The sequence below is a fragment of the Charadrius vociferus genome, unplaced genomic scaffold, assembly GCF_000708025.1.
Source record: "Charadrius vociferus isolate BGI_N301 unplaced genomic scaffold, ASM70802v2 scaffold321, whole genome shotgun sequence".
In the NCBI taxonomy this organism is placed as follows: domain Eukaryota; kingdom Metazoa; phylum Chordata; class Aves; order Charadriiformes; family Charadriidae; genus Charadrius; species Charadrius vociferus.
This window is the reverse complement of record NW_009646934.1, coordinates 1,670,592-1,690,153: the sequence shown is the minus strand read 5'-3', so window position 1 is coordinate 1,690,153 and position 19,562 is coordinate 1,670,592. Positions and strand designations below refer to the sequence as shown.

Here is a 19,562-nt window from a genome sequence, read left to right as displayed (position 1 = left end):
ATGAAAAGAAGCCAGTGCGACGGAGCCTCGAGCTATTTAGGCTGAAGAAAAGTCATTTAATCCTGTGGATTGGGAGCCGCGGAGAGGCAAGTCCTGCAGAAGGGAGGAGTTGGAGGGGCGGTGTGGGCTGAAGGGTCCGTTGAGCCTGAGCTGGCTCTTCGGGAGCCAACGTTCCTTATCACCTTCTGCTTTAACCACGGCCACTCTGCCTTTCTAAGGTAGGAAGCGGGGAGGATGAAATGCTGCTTCTGCGTTGGACCTGTTGAGTTCACAGTCCTATTATGTTTATTTGGCACATGACTTTTAGCTCAATTCGCCTTCCAGCTGGTGGTCTTGTGTTCAGAACTGCTACAAACATCATCAGTCCTATCAGAAGAGACAATCACCGTATGAGCACCTTGCACTCCGACTCCAGTGCCATGCTCAAGCCTTCAGAAGCATTCCGCTGGACACACTAATGGAGATAACGAGCTTAACACTCAGCTTGCTCTGTCCCCGTACCTTTTCTCAATTAAGAGTTCCTGCCGCTGCCCTCACAGCCTAGCTTTTCTTCTGGCCTCGTTCTTCCTTTTCTCTTTCTTCTAGCTTCTTTTTGACCGATCTGTTACCCGCTCCAGTGAAGAAAACATTTGCAAAGATGTGCTTGAAATACGGTATTCCTCAGACGGACTAACGTTCCAGGCGTTTCTTCGCTGTCCTTTAAACAGTCCAGTTATATGCAGAGATTCACGATCCATTTGTAGTATGCTGGTTTAGTTATAAGGACACAGCCTTTGTAAAAAGCTTTGTTCCTCTCTTCTTTGTCTGTAGTCTAAGATAATTGAAATCCAGTCTGTTCTTGCATGAAGGCCAAATGAGCACGTTAGCAGAGGCTCTAAATTTTTCATGTCATCGGCAACAAGCTGCATAAATTTCATTTAATAAATTAATCTAGGATGCATAAATGTTTCCTTTGAACCATCCTAACACAGAGATGAATGCCGTTTGCGCAGAATATCTGAGGAATAGTTTCTTCAATCATCAACATCAACTTTTCACTTCGTGATATAGCTAAAACTCACAAATGGGAAAAGGATACGAATTTAACCTCCAAGTAAAGAGCGGGTGGAAATCTTCCGGCTGTACCGTTGCTGTTTGCAGAGTTGTTAACCGTGTGGATGGGTATTTCCACCATCTCCGTCAGGCATCTGACTGGTGTGTGATTCCCAGTTAAAGGCCTGAGCTCCCTGTATCGTCAACAGAATCAACTTGGGGGAGAAGAGGGAGAGGGGAGATGTTTCCAGGAACAGAGATTGGTGCCTGCAGTGAAGTGCAAGTCGGGCCGTGAACACTTGGGGAGTTGGTTCTCGGTGTTCAAAGAAGGTCCTCGGATAAACTCTTGAGTCCCTAAACAAAGACTACATACAGTAAATTCTGTAGCAGAGCGTGCTACGAAACAGGCATTTGCAGTGACTCAAGGTATATTAGTTCCAAAGAAACATTTCTGTTTGTGGACCACGTTGGCTTTACCGGCGCAGGTGGGCTGAGGTGGGGAGTGGGATGTCCTGGTGTCCATCGCGGCGCCAAGTGATGGAATCCCAGGGATGCGCCTGCGTTTCCAAGAGGTTGGTGATTGACAGACAAATTTACTCATGGCAGGAGGACTGGGAGGCTACGAGGATTGAGGTGAGATTTGTGCTGCCCATACTTTAAAAATACTAAAATTCTGGAAGGCCTTTGTGAGTTAAAATGTACGGATGGGGCATATAATTTCATATATGTAGTGAGAGCGCTCGGGTGTGGTGTGGTAGCGGGGAGGGCAAATCAAACTGCAGTTTGGCTGATAGACCGGCTTGTCTCTTTTAGAGAATTTCTTGCAATTCCTAGTTTGCAGCTGAAATACAGTTATTAGTGGTTGATTATAAGGTGAAGGATAAGAGGAAACACAGTCATGCCAATTAAATTATTGCAGCCTGCAATGAAATAGAAAGTAAAATGCATTCGCTATGCATGTGCATTACCCTGTATGTATTTGCTACTTCAGTGGTAATATGTGGTTCTGCAGGGATGTATTTTTCACCGCCCTCGGCTCATTACAGCCCTTATATCTTGGGCAGTACTTTGTGTTCCAAATTATAGCAAAATCTCAAAAAATAAAAGCGTACTTTAAAAATCCATTTAATTTATCTGCTGCAAAGTAGTTCTGGTACGCTCCCTTGCCTTGCCGTGAAGATTCCTTTTTTCTGCCCAGAGTTATGCTAAGCCACAGCCCGGCGTGATTAATACTCCATCCTCCAGCCTGTTATATCAGATTACTTTTAGAAGCTGTGTATTTGTGGAGATGGGTAATCCCCATATCCTCGTGAAACACGCACATTTATTTATAGGCTTAGGAGAGAGAAAATGCTAGATTTTGACCAGAGTTGTTATTTGGGGATGGATCATGTGCTGTGCTGGGCAGAGGTTAGGGCTGGTTTTTGAGCAGAGCAACGATAATGAAGACATCTGATTTACAAACACTCTTAAATGCTTATAAGATAGAACAGCTGAAAAATAGACGCGCTATATGTGTGCTGTACAAGTCAGTTCAGTTCAGTTCTTTGCCGTGACGTTTGTAACTTATCGGTGGCCTCTCCAGCCCTCAGAAGTTCCGTCATGCCAAAATAGCGCTAATAAAATCATCCTGCCGTGCAAAACCATATTTTATATAGGTGTTACATACAATATTTCTGGAATTGTGGACATAAATTTACATGAATTTTCATACTTTGGTGTCAAATATTTATTATAGCAGTTACATTTTTCAAAGAGGTAGTGAGCTAACTAATTTCCTTTCCCTCCTTTGGGGACTATAAAAAGAATTTCAAAGGCATGCTTGTTCTTGAGAACAAGTCGAAATTGTTCTAAAATTGAAAAGCCTAAACTTAGTGTGTGATGTAAAAGCAAAAACGGGATAGTAGAAGGTCTTGTCTATGTTAGGGACTTTAAAATGTATTTGCTGGAGTCAGTTATATTACAACTATTTGGCTTCTGAAAATACCTTCTGCAATCAGCAGGCTATTTGCTGGAGATCTTCGTTCTTCAGATGTACAAACTGCACCAGCGCACTACCAGCAGTGGGATTTCATGTTAGGTCTTCATTAGATTGTCTCTCGTTTTAGCAGGTCGCTCTAAGGCACCTCTGGGTTTGGGTGCAGTGAAGTCTGCGTGCCAAGGGCATCCTGCAGCAGCAGCCACCGCCGGTGCTGTCCCGCGTAGGATGGGCACCATCTATGGTGCCAGATGGGGTGGACAGTTTGTGTGTATTTATGCCAATGGATGGCAAAAGACTGTCACAGTTCTTGGCTTAATCTTTTTTTTTTTAGCTTTTTGTTAAGAATTTTGTTGTGTTTTTTCAATTCTTTTCTCTGCAAGAGTAAGGAAATATTGTTAAATTTCAGTAAAAGCAGAGATTTAAAAATAAATAGTGTGATTGCGGTGATGGCTCAGTGAATCAGGTATTGGCCGTTGCCTTGAGTATGGTTCTATCATACTGGTGCAGAAAGAATTTTAAAAAAATGAAGAATTTGGGCAAGAGTAGATCATAAATTTAGAATACTTGTGTTACTCGATTATAATAATAGTTACTTGATTATAATAGTCCTTCACGGTATAGAAGAGCTACATGGGGTCAGACAGTCCTGCTTGTCTGGGGCTGGCGACAGGAACAGATGCGCAGAGAAGAGAATAAGAGATTTTCATCTTTGGGAGGGCAAAATGAGGAAACATCTAAGCCACAATGAATACGATCTGATTATGGTAATAGGACGCACACTATTATTTAATGAATGTTTCTTTTCAGCGTCGCCCCTAATTCCCATTGTGACTATCATGTTGCTTGTCCGTCTGAAATGTATAGCGCCTAAAACTGTCCGTCTTCTACACACTGAGATGCTGGATTTGAGCAGGCATTTTAATGCGATGCGATGAAGTGCTAAGCATCTGGGGGTAGATGCAGAAAGATCTCAACACGATACAATTTTTAAAGGAGGTGGTTTTGTTATATCATGCATAAAGGCGCTCGCTGCCTCAAAGAGGAGACAGAATCCATACTGATTTATGAAGAATTAATACAGTTTTCTGGCAGCTTCCTGTGATGAGAAAGTCCTGTTGTTGCTGAAAAACAGCATGGGTTGGGTTTTTTTCCTTTTGTTGGTATACGTTAGTATTATTTTTTTCCTTTAAAAAACCCTAACCCAACAACAATACAAGACACAGAGAGGGAGGAGTGGAAGGGAAGGCATCGTGCTTGGCAGCAGTTCTGAGGAGAACAGGAGGTTCAGCGAACGCTCACCACTGCAGGCAAACAGCTACTCGGTCACTTCATGTTATTTTTACAGGAAAGCGTGTTTTGTTGGTCACAAATGTGGGGTACTTGTTAATATTCATTAGGGAAGATGGGTTTTCCAGGTCTTTGAACTTGAGGGAAGAAAACGCTCCCGTCCGCATCCTTTCCCTTCTCTCCACCTCTGCTCACTGCCAGAAATCTTGAAAAAGCAAACCAAAACCATTAGGGGGAATACTTTGCTTTAAGTGGTGAGAGTTTTGGGTTTTTTTTTCTCCAACAAATTTGCCTTTTCTAAACCAGCTCCGCTCTCCCTGCTCTCCCTTCTCTCCCCACGTAGCAGACGGGGGGACGCCCCTCCACGCAGAAGGACCCGTCCCTTTGGGCTCTTCCCGCCTCTTCAATTCAAAAATGTTGTGTCTATAATACAAATACTGTGAGTGAAGAGATTACTAAATAAAACCGTAATCCCTTTGGTTGGGTGAAGTGGTGCCGTACATGTGTATCGTGTAACTGGTCGAAGAAGCAGGATCCGTCCCTCGCCCCCTTCCAGCACACCTTCCCCCTGCTGCCGTTTCTCATCTTTCGTTAAAAACGTGAAAACTGAAATAATTGAAGGTCCCCACACCACTGTCTTAGCCCAGACCTTACGTGGCACAACCAGCTGAAAATCCAGTAATTAGGAAAAGAAAATGTTTGAGTAAAATGACCTCTCTCGTTGATGCCATTTCTTTTTAATCGGGTCTGATTTATGAAAAACCGCTAAATGTTTTTTCCCATAACGCAGGCAAAGCCTTCGCCGTTCTTTTCAGGAGGAAGAATGCTTTCATTTAGGCACAGTTAGGACACTGCTAACATCTGCAAAGAAACCAGTTTTGTGCACAAACCTTGGGCAAAAACCTGACTTCAAGAACTTTGTGTAAGGAGCCCAGGCCCAGTACAGAGAACAGTGTGTGCCTCCTGGGGGGTCAACTCCTTCGGGGACTTCAGATGTCTGCTAATGAGCTCTTTAGTGTTATTAAATAATGTAGATATGTTAAACCGTAGAATATTGCATCTGTTCTACTTGCTCGGTTTTCGGAAGGATGCTCCCGGCTGCAGCACGGATGACATATTTTACTTTTAAACGCGGAAAACGCCGATCTGTAGTTTGAGAAAACGCTTTTTTTATTTTTTTTTTTTAAACTTCGCTTCAAATTTAAAACCCGAAAGCCACGCCAATGGCTAATATTATTCCAGAATTGAATGCTACAGCTTTAAGATAAGGTGCCGGGGCGCTCTCGGCGCACACACAGCGCCAGCTCCTCCCGTTCGCTTGCTTTTTTTTTTTTTTTTTTTCTCCCGCTGAAAAACCCCCCCCAAATTCATGATAAGAGCATTTTTTTTTTTCTTTTTTTTTTTTTTCCCCTTTCTCCCCCCCTCTCCGAAATCCACCAAATCTGAAGAAAAATCCAAGTGACTGTTCTTAGCAGCTGTGTGGCCCGGAGTTCAGTGGGGAAGCGGCTTCCAGCCGTCCCTATTCATCACCTGCTTCAAAGGCGTGCTGGCCGCTCCAGTGTGCGGGCCAGGTAGGGTGCCATTGTGCGCAGGCGGGAGGATTAGTATCAAAGCTGCGGCAACCAGGCCCTCGGTCTCGGGCTGCCATTCAGGCTAGCGGGGAGAGGCGAAGGCTGGCCAAGGTCACAGCATCCCGTGTGGTGCGGACTGGGAAAGGATCCTGAGAATAGAGGGCTTCTCATGAAATCATGGTGCAAGCTTGCAGCACAGCAGGTGCCCTTCTGGAACACATACATCTGTTTATGTTGGGATAGCGTAGCTGACAACGGGATAATAGAGCTTTGTTTTTTATAATTTTCTTTCTTTTTTTCTTTTTTTATTAAAAAAAAAAGACAACTGTATATACGGCAGCGTTGAGGAGTGTTGAAGGAAGAGCTTTCGCTTCGGAAATCATAAAGGAATCTTTAAAAGATGTAATTGCTGGGGTGGGGGGGTTGTGTGTGTGTATACTTAAGCGAAGGGGAGAGCGGGCTGCCTATTAACCATTTCGGATCCTCAGCCCTGCCGACGAGCAGCAGCCGGGTACGGGGGGACCGTGCGCACAATGCGACAATGACATTTTTTTTTTTTTTTTTTTTTTGGTACGCTCCGACATTTGTACCAACAAATTGGTTAAGGATGCGCTGGATTTGCTCGGTTGTCTCCATTGTTGGGATTGTCTGGAGGAATTCTGTCACGCTAACGGTGGCTTTTTAAAAGGTGAGGTAATAGTGACGTAAAAATAAAATTGCCAACTTGATGAAATTAAGGGGAAAATTAAGCTGTAGACGAGTTGTCATGACGACAAGGATGTTCTATTGATGAACTGTACTCCTCACTGTCCAATCAGATAGTGGAGCTGAGGCTGGAGCATGAACAGGAGAAGACGCACCTATTCCAGCAGCACAACGCAGAGAAGGACTGCCTGGTCCGAGACCATGAACGGGAAATCGAGAAACTGGAAAAACAGCTTCGCGCTGCCATGGCAGAGCACGAGAGTAAAACTCAAGAATGCAGGAAACGAGACGGACAGGTAATGATCAATAACGTTTGAAAGGCGTACGCTTATTAGACAATGCTAATAATTAGTGTTTCCTGTTTGCCAGCATTGTTGGAGATGCACGCTGTGTGAGCATTTGCGAAACTGGCACATAAACGTGATTTTCGTTTTCTTTTTTCTTTTTTCTTTTTTTTTTTCCCGCTTTCCCCCCTCCCTTCCCACTGCTGAATAGGGCTTTAACTGCAAAAACCACAGGTAGCCAGATTAAAAATCCCATGGTGCGCTATAACTCGGCCTATTTATAATCTTGTCTCATTTTCTTTCATGATGGATTTGTTTAAGAAAAAAAGGTATCTGTTCTTCTCCCCCCACAGCCCTCACACTCACCCCTCCTTTTCTCCTTCCTGGGCAAATCCATATGAATTATATCTGCTTCGTTTGTATGCTTTTTTTTTTGTTTTAAATCTCTGCAGGTAACTCACAAATGGCTTTATTTCATTTTGTTCGTGTCTTTTTGTTTCAGTTTTGCATTCTAGGTTTGCATTGTGTGTTTGGATGTCGGATATTTGATAAGATGATGGGGGTTTGGGGTTGCTTACCATCACGTTTATTTTCCTCCGCACACACGCACCCCTCCCATCCTCCATCTCTGTGGTCACTGTTGGAAGCCATTTGGCAGAATAACCCCCAGCTGGGGTAGCATTTGACTCTTCAAACTTCTGGATGAAATGCGCACTGTCAGCATGGAAAACGATCTTTATGAGTTTTCAGTTCAAAAAACCATCTTACTGCATTTTTTTTCAATGTATTTTGTAAGGATGGCATGGTGTATTTTCCTAACAGCCCATATTAAAAGGGCCTTCAATGGCAATATTGAAAAAAATTAAGGTGATTTTTGTAGTTGAGAGAGTATTCAGAAAATAATCTTTACTAATCAGCATTAGAATTACTTATCATGTACGGATTATTTTATACCAAAACTGAACATTTTGGTAAGGCATCTTTAACGACATATGTTTTCTGCGCGCCACCGCCTTCCCTATGAGCTGTACGACTCTGACATTGAGGCGTTTTCCCTTTACTTTCCTGTAGACCAGTGGGCTGCGTCTTTTACTGGCAACCATAATGTAGCTAAGTGAAATCGAATATTTAATTTTCAAATTAATTTCTTTTTGATTGCCTTTGGACGACTTGGACTCTATTGAAATCTGTCTTAAGTAAATCTATTGGAAAACAAACGGCTTGTTGGGGGAGGATGAGGGATGTATAGCATAGCCAGGACTTATTTCTCCGTTTCCACCATTATGGTTTTCCAAGGAAAACGAGATACACTTTTGTGAGAACGCTTGGGAAGAGGATACTCGGGTGGCTTCTGAAAAATTAAATCTTGCCATTTATTCTACGCTCTATTGCAGAGTGAACAAAGACTTAAATTATTAAAGGGTTTTGTCTATGGATTGTTTTACTTTGGCCCAAGATGCACCTTAACTCTACAGCTATTTGCGAGTGCCTTTTCAAAGTTGCATCGTCCTCTCACCTGCATTCCTGACGTTGCGTTTGCCTTCACAGGCAGAGCTGTGGCACTCACGTTAAACAACAATTTTAGAATTATATAGAATTGTTCTGTCTACACCCCAGCATTCAGTACACTGACCGTATTGCTCTAACACCGAATACAAAGGCAAAGGGACTGTCTTAAGCAAATTCAGAGAATCTGGGAGGTGTCTCGTAAGTACATCTCTCTATTTTGTTCTGTTGTGGGTCATTTCTGGCGAAGATTGGAGCCCAAAGTTTGGTTGTGCTTTGTATTTGCAATGGGATATATAATGTTACGAGAGGTGCTGTGCAGAAAGCTGGAAATTATCGCAGCAATTAGGAAAATCTGAACAGTCTGAATAGCAAAAACTTTGGCCTTTTAACAGGGCTTTTCTTTGTAGTTTGAATATGCCTGTACAGTCATTTGAACATTGCTGCCATGAGAATGACATGTAAATCAGGGAAGAAAACACAGTTGCCGTTGACTAGAAGAGCTGCTGTTTATTTAAATTCTAGTAAGAATCTATCAGCTTTCAAGGACGCATATTTTTTCCATTTTGGAAAATAAATCGTTCTTCGTTCCTTCCTCTGGTCTTTGTATTAAAATTCTCTTTTGCCTTTGCAGTGAGCTCAACAAACAATACCGGTGTTTCTTATGGAATTATGGCACATATTTTTAATAATTTTTTTTTAATCTTTGCATATCTTTACTGAAATGCGTGTTTTGGGCATCTGACATATCTAATGTCCAATGTTCTTTAGGAAAGATTTAGCAGTCTCTTAACAAAGATTTCACAGTGATTTAATGAGTTTATGTAAACAGCTTTTTAAAAACCTGTTAAATTTGAGCTGTGTTTGACAGCAGTAATTTTTAGGACTGCTTTATATGACAGTGGAGGTGCGATGAAACAGGAGAAGAGGCCATTTTGCTTTGCTAAATGAGAAGTGGATTTGCTGCGTGTTTCAAAAAATTTAAATAATAATTACTGTTAATCACATACGAGTAGCTTGGTTTGAAGGACCTATCTGTTCAATGTTTGGTGAATGATGTGAAAGCACCGTTATTAAAGGTATTCACTGCTATTCTTTCTCAAATCTTTTTCCATCTGGAAGGGTAGTGAATGTTTAAAATACGTATTTCTTACTATATTACTAAAGACAGCTATGACTGAGTACTGTGGAACAATTTATTATGCTGTTACTGAAAAAATTCTTTTTTTTTTTTTATTACATCTCCAAGGTCTCTACTTTCACGTAGGTCTTCAGCGACTGTGAAGGATAGTGTACAAAAACGTTAGATTTTATTCAAATATGAATACATTTATTAATGCTTTGCTCAGAACTAAAGTATAAAAATTAAGATTTCATTGCATTGCCAGATTTTAATTAAATATAAAATAATGTTACTGCTTCTTTGAAATATAAGTTTAATATATTTTCAGGAAAGGAACTTAAGTGGATCACCTTTTGTACTGCTGATGAATTTCTGGATAACAATTGCATTCCACTTTAGCTCTTGGATTTATCCATTTCTAGGAGGCTTGCTTTGATTTTTTCACCTACGGTTGTAATGCTCGGGGAGGAGTAAATTGACATGTAGGTCAATAAAAGTCAAAGCAGTACAAAGGCTTTTATACCATGCTGTGTTCTTGTAGTCTTTTAAATCCTATGCGTTTTCTATGGACTGACATAATATTGTTATTCTTTAAACAGTAGCTAACAATACAAGACTTTTTTAAGGGTAGTTTAGAATCACTACTTCTATTTTATTTAGGTTTTTTTATATTATCTGGATTTTCTTTAGGACCATTTTTAAGCTACAGTTTGGTTAGTTATTCGTCCCCCACCTCCCTAAATAATTTTAGTTTATACATGGGTTCACAAAACAGGGAAACCCCTGGATGGTAGAGATCTTCCTTTTGCTTTAATAAAAACAGCCTTGCTACTGAATCGGCGATTTTCTGAAGCAAGACTTCTGATTACAGAGAATTCTACATCTAGTTTGCTTCTGCGCAATAAGATAGCAAGGTTAGGAAATTTTAATAGCCCATGGGCTGTGGTGCCAGCTGGACCCTTATATTATCCCTTTATCTGGTGAATGTCATTCTCTCCCCACCATCTGACACGTGCCCTCAACCAGCTCAAAGATTTTCCTGTTCCAGCTGCTGTACAAAGTTGGATCGTTTTCACGCTTGTTCTTTGACCGTTGACCTTCGGGCAAGAAGAAGGAAAAACTGTACCCCCGTAACTTCAAATGTGGCGCTTTACACTAAAGCCAGAGGAGACGTTTCTGTGAGGAAACTGAATTCTCTTTTCCCGGTTCTGTTGTGAGATAATTGGCAAGTCCGCTGTTCTCATCCGTTCGTAATTGGGTCAAGAGTAGCTCGAACGCTGAGGCACATTGTGGAGTATATGTCACTGGCGTCACAGTATTGATTTTTGAGAGCACGAACAGCGTATGTTAAAAAGAGGCGGCTTTAAGAGCAGGTCACTGGTGTTTGGGGGTGTCTTAGGGCTCTCCATAAACCATCCCTGGTTGGGAGAGGAAAACCTGGAGCAGTTCCGCAGTCACGCGAACACACCCATTGAGAATGGAAGTTGTTATAAAGAAGGGGCGGGTGGGAGGCGGCGAGAAGAGTTAATAAGGTATTTTCCCGCAGCCAAAGTATCTGTTTCCTTTTTCCTCTCTAGCTTTTCGCACTTCCCGTCATGCCCTTGGCCTTTACCATCCCCTTGGCTTTACCTTCTCGGAAACCAGCGGCTCCTTCCCTGGGGCCCAATGCGTCGGGCATCCTCTCGCTTCTCTTCTGGCTTCTCCTCTTTGAAAATTTGCTTCTTTGCACTTGTAAACAGTGATCTTTGTGCAGCTGCTGCTTTGGACCTGGTTTTGTTGGAATTAATTCCGAGCTGTTTGAGTCTGTAGAGTTGGCAATAAAAAAAATAGACAGTAATGATCCTTATTTTCATTCCAGCAATGATCGTTATTTTCGTTCCGGCCAATCCTTGGTATATGTTTATGGTTTGGTATAGATAATTACTGTATCAACAAAGCGGGGGGAACAGAAGAGACTTATCTTGCCTCCATGTATGTAGTCAGTCGGAAGCGGTGCTGACTGGTATGTTTGTCTGGTGGAGAGCTTTATCAACTATTGACAAGAGAAAATACAGGAAAAAAATTAATAGAAATATTATATGCTTGTTTAATGATAACTAAATACCCCAACACACACATACAATTTCTGTCTGTGTGTAAATATTGCTGTAGCAGTAACTTTTCAGTGCTGTACTAATAGAGAAGGAATTCGGGAGCATTTGTTTCACAATAGGAGACTTTCTTAAACTTTGATCTGACAGACCCTATTGTTACCAGACAGATAAATGTCTGATCAACTCTTCTACTTCATGTAATTGTTGTAATGTCTCCAAACACCAGTTTCCACAGAGATATTCTTCTAGGATCCGTGGAAGCAGTTTGCTTGATGGTGTCTGGAGGGCGCAGATAGCCGCAGCCCGTGAAACGTTCAGATGATGGTGGCACTACTGAAGTCACTTTTGTATACAATTTTGAGTAAATAAATTCCCCAAGTCATTTTTTTTTTTCTTTGACTTCTTTGTGTTTTCTCAATAGACTATGTCTTTGGCATGAGAAGAAATGCATTGTTTGCTATGCGGGCTTTCTCTGCAGACAATCTAAATAATGGAGTTGCAATCTAAATATTTGTTTGTTGTATTGTACTGGGAGAGCAGCTCTGGGGCTGACGGTCAGGCTGCTGTAGACAGACAGCCGTTCCCTTTCAGCCTTTCCTAAACAAAAGCTTTTGGGCTGTATTGCAGAGTGTTTAATTTACCAGCAGTCAAACCAGGATAATCAACGTGACTCTTGATGTAAAATATTTAACGTACCAAATATTTGTTGCAGCACTGGCATGGCTTTCTTTGGTGGTTATTCATAACCTGCTGACTCAGGGTGACCCGGGGTGGATCCCAGTGATGGGGAGTATCTACTAAAATCGAGGATCTGATGATGGGTCCTATAGAGACATTCAAGATGGGCTTTAACTAGTAGTATTGCTGTGAGTTGAGAGTTCAATGAAATGGCCAAATGCACCAGTTTCCTGGGAAAACACTCAAATGGTGTCCCACATTGGGCTCTGGTGACCAACACAGCTAGTTTCAGCCGTGCTTCAGTAAATGCAGAGAGCTGAGGGAAGAATTTGGGCTGCAGCACAGACATGATCTCTGAGATTAGAGGAAAAGATGGGCCGTTGCTCTCAAACTGAAGCACACAGCTGAGGCTCAGGGTTCCGTCCATCAAGCACCTCCGTCAAGGTGGTGCCACTGCGCACCTTCCCCTTCCCTGCGCAGATGAAGCCACCTTGCCACGTTTGTTGTTTTGCGTCAACACTCTGCTTCTGGTCCCCACTTCTGAGCGGCTGCTTCTGTTTGAGATGCCTTTCAAAAGGCTGTTGAACAAGCTATAAACATCTGCCACTTCCTCGCTTAATGGAACCATCAAAGTGTTCTCCTGCTGTAGTGGGTGATCATCTATGATCTCTTCCACATTTTTCCTTGACTCTCACTTTCTACGATACGACTGAAATTAGATAGTGAGGAATTCGGTGCAGGAGGTGTGACTTTACTTGCTCCTCTGTCCTTTTGTACTTGAGGCTGTTCGGCATTTGAAATATTTACTAAAGACATTTTTGGAGGCTGTACATAATGGTGCATAAATTATCATTTGCTGATTAAAAATGTTAAGTTAGCTTAGGAGAGAACTGACATTTTGTGCTGTCTACAGTGTATGTAAAAGAGAAAGCAGTTGCCATAGAAACTAGCTCATCACATAATAGGAACTCTGATTCTGAGATGGAGTTCTTTTCAGCAAAATGGACTTTCTGTATGTAGAATATAAAATTGAATATATAAGGTAGTTGTTATTACACTGTAGTCAAAATTTTATATTAATTTTTTATTTTAATAAAATAGCTGAAAAAGTGGAGTATATAATTTCACCTGCGTAGGGGCAGGGTTTATGTCACATGGCAGTAATTTTACTATATACCATTACTCCCTATTTAGGAAAAAGTGATTCTTTCCTGCATAAATGTTAATAAATACAGAATAATTTATCTGGGGGAAAAAAAAAATTAAAAAAATCAGTCTTGCTCGTCAGGCAGATAAAGGATATTTATGCCAGTTTTTACCACATACACTAGGTCTGGGTTTGTGTGTGATGATTACGATGAATGATTAACACTAGTAGACAATAAGCTATACATAGTGTGAAATTATTTTTAAAATTAAGGTTATGTAAAGGAATACTGAATTAGTAGATGATCAAGTACAATAGTAAACACAAAACAGGTGATAGTAACTGCAGGATTTGAGATGGTGTAACATAATTTCTAAGCAGAGAGGCAAAAATACTGTGTTACTTTGCAGAAATGGTCAACTTACAATATAAGCTCTTGATTTTGAAATAAAAGGAGCACGTGCTTTCTATTTGAGGTTGTGTATGGCAAAGCCAGACTCTGAAGTTGCTTACTGATATTACTTCCAAGTGTAAGAATCTAAATCTTCTCTTTTGAATGTAGTTTCTGTGATACTAAATTGTTCCAAATATTACAGCTAAACTTATTGTTTGGTAAATGTCTGCTGCACAGAGAAGGGGGTACTTACTCACAGCATTCTCCATTGAGGCTTTTTCATTCTTTTGAAAATTGCTTTTTAGTGTTATAATTTGCTTGAGAGAGTTGTTGATTAGAAGGAAGTTGACTTCTCCTAATCCATAGAACGAGTACAGCAATTTGGAAAACATCAGCGTGGTATCTACTTTGAACATTCCTCTGGATGGCTGAATGGACATGCTCTAATGCAAGATCAGGATTCATACTGAAGTTTTTTCACAGCGTCATAGAGTAATTTGAGTTGGAAGGACCTCTGGAGGTCATTGCATCCAACCTCCTGCTCAAAGCAGGTCTAACTTCAAAATTACATCATGTTACTTAGGGCCAAGTCCAACTGAGTTTTGAAAATCTGCAATGATGGAGATTTCACAACCTCCCTGAGCAATCCACTCCAGTGCTTTACTAATCAGTTGTGAAATTTCTTTTCCTTTATATCCAGTTGGAATGTCTATTGTTAGAATATGGATCTGTAGCTTGTCCTTTCACTGCCACCTTCAAGATGAGTCTGCCTCTGTCTTCTCTACAATTCCTTACACTCAGTTGAAGACAGCAATTGGATTTCTCCTTAGTCTTCTGTTCTCCAGGCTGAATAAACCTAGTTTGGTGAACTTCCTGAGGGTCCTAGTGGCCCATTCCTCCAACTTGCAGAGTTTGAGGTCCACGTGAATGGCAATGCTGCTCTCAAACATACTGACCAAGTCCCCCCCAAGAGACGCCATCCATGGTATTGCACAGAGTTCATTGTGTTCTGTCATCCGAGTCATTGGTAGAGGTGTTAAGCTGTATCAGCCCCATTTGAACTTTGAGAAACGCCACTTGCAGCTGGTTGCCTGTTGACTCCTACTCTTCAAACCCAGTGGTCCCGTGAGTTCTCCTGTTGTAGTACTGTCATCCGGGTCATGTCTTGTCAGCTTGCCTGCTATAAAAGTCTGTATCAAAAGCCTTGCTAAAGTCAAGATAAAAGACACTGACAGTTCTCCTCTTTCTGCAGAGTTAGTCATTTCATTGTAGAAGACAATCAGTTCGGTCAAGCATGATTTGCCCTTGGTGTATCCAGGTTGGCTCTTCCTAGTGACCCTTTTATTCCTCACATAGAAATTATTTTCATGGAGTTTTACTCCATAATTTTTCCAAGGATGGAGATTAAGAAGGATATCCTGTTTGTGACTACCTACTAAGGTGCTATGTATTGCAAATTAAGTAGTTAAATTTTTTAGCGTGTGCTTTTTCTCTTGTCCCTTTTCTAGAGGAAGATTATCCAAAATCAATTTAGTCTCTCTTCCTTAGGTCAGCAGATGTTAATTCCATTCACTCACTCCCACCATAAATCAAGTTTTGAACAGTAGTGTAGCTGTTAAATGATTTGTCTGATAGGAGAGATTTTATGATCCATTCAGTTCCTCAATTCAAAGGTATTATAAATACCAAATGAAAGAATGAAACACTAGACGAGAAATTATGACAATCTGTAGTTTGGAATGTTAACACCACTTGTTTTGGCAGTATTACTGGTCTTAAAACAATAGGATCCATATGGATGCTAATTTTCCCAATTTTGAGCAATAAATACAACCTCTTTATGGTTTAAGTAATGATATTACTCAATACCACTGCAGGGTCCAGTAGACGGTTTCATGATGAGGTAATAAATAGCAATTTTGGAGAGCTGATTATTTGTATTTTTCTTTTATGTGGTTTACGATGGGGGAAGAAGAAATCACAAAGCCAGTTGAAAAGCCTTGCCCTCTCCTGTAGCTGACATACTTTGGCTGAAGATATGTCAGTTGAGAAATGTGAGACCATCCATAAAACTCCGCACGCTCCCACATTAAAGTATTACAGAGAAACCTTCAAGTGGAAAACCAGTAACAAACTGCAGCTGAGATGCTTATGGCATTCTGCGCTGTCCTGGGCTCCCTACCAGTGCTCTGCTTATTCCTCCCAATATTGCTTCAGTCGGGAAGGAAAACGGAAGACTTCTCTGGTTTTCCTCTATTTCATAGACTGGAGCTATGAAGGAAAAAACCTCCTCAAATGCCCATGATGGTTTATCTGTGGATCTGAAGATGATGTTACTGGCACAGACGTGAGGCTGAGTACTTCACTGTTGAACATCTCTGCAGCTGTTTGCCCACTGGCCCAACCCTGGTGTCTGCAGCAACTCTTCGAGAAGTCTCTGTTTGTGCCTCAGACGTTAGGAATTTGCTAACCCATCAGCTGGAGGGGTAGCCAAGTGCTCTGCACTCCTTCAGCACCGCTCCTCACAGTGGCCAGTGCCGTGCTGGTGTGTCCTCCCAACCCCTCCCCTTGTTTCAGAGCTGGGAGGCAGTTCCAGATCCACCCTTTCTAAGCTGCTCTAGCTCCTTTTCCACCGAAGCGCCAACTCTTGCCATGCCACACCACGTGTGGTGGAGGCCGGGTTTTGTCTCCTGTGGTTCTGAGCAGTGAATAACAAGTATGTGCCAGCGAAGGTCTCCTGACCGGGCTCCATGGGATGTGCAAACCAAAGAACTGGGGCAGCTCGGTGCAGCGGAAGGAATAGTGTGGGACCTGGGTGGGGGAGCTGGTCAGTCACTGGTCGTGTGCTCTGGTCAGCCCTGCTGTGGCCCACCTCCTCTGGGGACTTGGCTCAGGAGAGACCATTCCCTTGGAAAGCCCATGTAGTCTTTTCTATTGCTCCACATTTCCCATCCCAATTCATCCTGTCCTTGTCTTTTCTGCTGCCATTTTGTGTTTCTGTTTTCCCTCAAACCCGGATGAGAATGGGAATTTTAGGTTATGCATCTGGGGAAATTCCAGGGAGAGAAAGCTTCATGTGTCCTCAGCTGTAGGCTTTGGACGTGTGCTAGGCGTGTATGTTCAAGCTTGTAGAACTGTATATGCCCTTTTTGCAAGTTGTCGTTTTTCTTCTTGGAAACCTACCTTTTTTTCTTTTTTTTTTTTTTTTTTTTTTTAGAAACAAATTAGAAAGAAAATACATTACTTGAAAATACAGTAGTTTCAATATGAAGTCAGACAGCAGAGCTGTTCTTTTGTCTTTTGAAGAAATGATTGCCATCTTTAACAAATACCGTTTCTTCATTTTGAAAGAGTAGCACAGACTCTGACAGTGATTTAAGGTCTTTAGTGTTGATTTCATATGAAGAAATCTTTTTCACAGTATGACTTTAAAGTAGACTTTCTCCCCCCAATTACTCTACATGTTGGCAGCAAATTAGCTTTGAGGGAATATTGTGCACATCATAGTTTCCTGTTGATGTATTGGGGAGTCATTTTTGGATCTTTTAGCTCAGTCAGACCGATGACTGACGTTGTTCATGTCTTCCGTTTCTGTAGATTTGAAAGACTTTCTTTTGACAGGGAAGGTGATGCGGAAAAAAAGAAGCCAAAGTACAAGAAATGATTGGCAAAGTGATGATATCATCAAATGTTCAAAGACTTTGCAAATTGAAGCTTATTAGGCTGACATTTTGTCTTCTATTCAGCACTAATTGGAATCATGGCTGGGTGCATGATGTGGAAGGTACTTAATACCTGAGTGTTTATCATGACAAAATGACAGAAATCGATGTCAAGGATGCCGTAGATTTCTGTTTAATGGAGAAAACAATATATTTCAAACTGCAATTACATATCTCATGGTAATTTGTATTCATAGATGTGGAAGTCCTCCTGAAACATTGCAAATAAGAAAACTTTATTTTTGGCCCCTAAATTATTGGCCTGGTTGTAAACATTTCATTTTCAGGTTTTAAAGTTGTTCTTCAGGGTTCATAAAAACAACACTGATGTAGTTTAAAAAAAAAAAAAAAAGACAAAAAAACCTGACACACGGTTTTTACTTGAAACAGATCTGAAAATCCCACGAAGAGTGAACTCCATCTTTCTTACGGGTGATACGATTCTTCTAAAGTTGTCTCTGGCAGCTTGAATGCTTTTGTAGTCTGTGCTTTCTGCTGTATTGGCATCTGAAAAATGAATTTAGAAAAGAGAAATAGCAAGGAAAGTGATTTTGGAAAGGCAGCCACTGCAAACAGAGTACGCTGGAATATTAGCAAATAGCTGCGTGTTCTCCTGCTGTATGGGGTGTCACTGGGGATTTCCAAGTTGGAGGTGCCCGCCCTGTCGAGGGTGCACACACGCTCCCTGGGATAGCGCACATGACCAGCGTGTTAGTCTACATCTTCATCAGATCTTCAATTAAACCTCTAGTATAATATGAAATCAATATTCGCTCAACAGTTGATGGAAACAACTAGCTGTTAGTTGAAATCATTACCTGAATGACTGTTTCTAGTGAAATACACATTGATGATTGCAAAGTATACATTTTAAAAAAAATAATCAAAAAACTCAAACAAAAATCGCCATAGTCTGGATGCTCATAGGAATGACTGGTCCTTGTGCGACTGGTACGGCTGCCTGCGTGTTACTGTAAACTCCAGCAATCCTGTAACTAATGAGATGTAGTTTAGGGGCTGATGGTAATTATTTGTATTGCTGGAATCCTCTCAGGGGTGTAAGTCTACATAGTATTAGTGAAAATATATAATAATAGGCAATTTCCATCCTGGTAAGCTCGTAACATGAATGTGCTTGTAGGATGTTAGAAATGGCTGCAGCAAGCAGAAGGTTGAGGACCCGTGATAAACAATGAGGTTTATCAGACATGGTTTGAGCAAGAAAGCAGAAGACACAGCATGTCAGCTGCTTCCCTCAAGTGGCTCTACTAAGGACATAGTAAAAATGCCTTTCCGTTATTTGTCTGTAGCACTGAGAGACATCTAAAGTACACTGGATACTTGCCATGTCTGCAGTTGCTGCTGTTATCAAAGGTTTCGTATGTGATGGAATAGAAAAGGGAAAAGTGTTTGACTGTAGGTGGGGGATGAGCACATGAAGAACATTTTTGTCTGTTCACAGTTTGGGAATCCTTATAAAGATTTGCATGCTTATATAGATGCTAGTTGTTCAGTTTACTCAAGTTATATTTAATAACAACTAACTGTGAGCATGCTAAAACTGTGTTGCATTGATTTCATTGTAGGAAAGCAAATTTAAAGAATAATTTATTGTAATTTTTGGTCTGTTGGGTACTGTTGTAGGGGAGTGGAGGGGGAGAGCATGGAACAGGACCCAAGCTGTCAATATGCCATTGGTAACATTAGAGAGAAAATACTAGTTTACCTGCTGAAGTCAGCTGTAGGTGTGAGAGAGGATGTGTGTTTGGATGTATGTATGTATGTGCGTGTATGTGTTGTTGCCCTCTAATGGATAGAATCTGAATGGCTCAGCTTTGCACGCTTACACGGGTTTCTGTAGCAAAACGTTATTTTCAGGGTGTCTGATGTTTTCCATTTTAGAAGGATCTTGTAATGTTTATTCATAAGTCTGATACATCTTTTGTGGGCAATGTTCCTTTAGTTTATAAAATTAATTTGAAATTCAGCAGAAAGTCCCACAGCTTAGAGAAGTGCCTTTTCTTTGTTCTTTGAAGTTT

The 19,562-nt window shown here is 41.2% G+C and overlaps 1 protein-coding gene across 1 annotated transcript in view; it reads left to right on the top strand.

Moving 5' to 3' along the window:
- Positions 1–19,562, top strand: part of CEP112 (centrosomal protein 112kDa) — a 176,094-nt gene that overhangs the window by 75,685 nt on the left and 80,847 nt on the right. Inside the window, exon 19 of the mRNA XM_009894772.1 lies at positions 6,690–6,872. Coding sequence (XP_009893074.1) covers positions 6,690–6,872 — 183 coding nt within the window. The remainder of the gene's footprint in view (positions 1–6,689; positions 6,873–19,562) is intronic.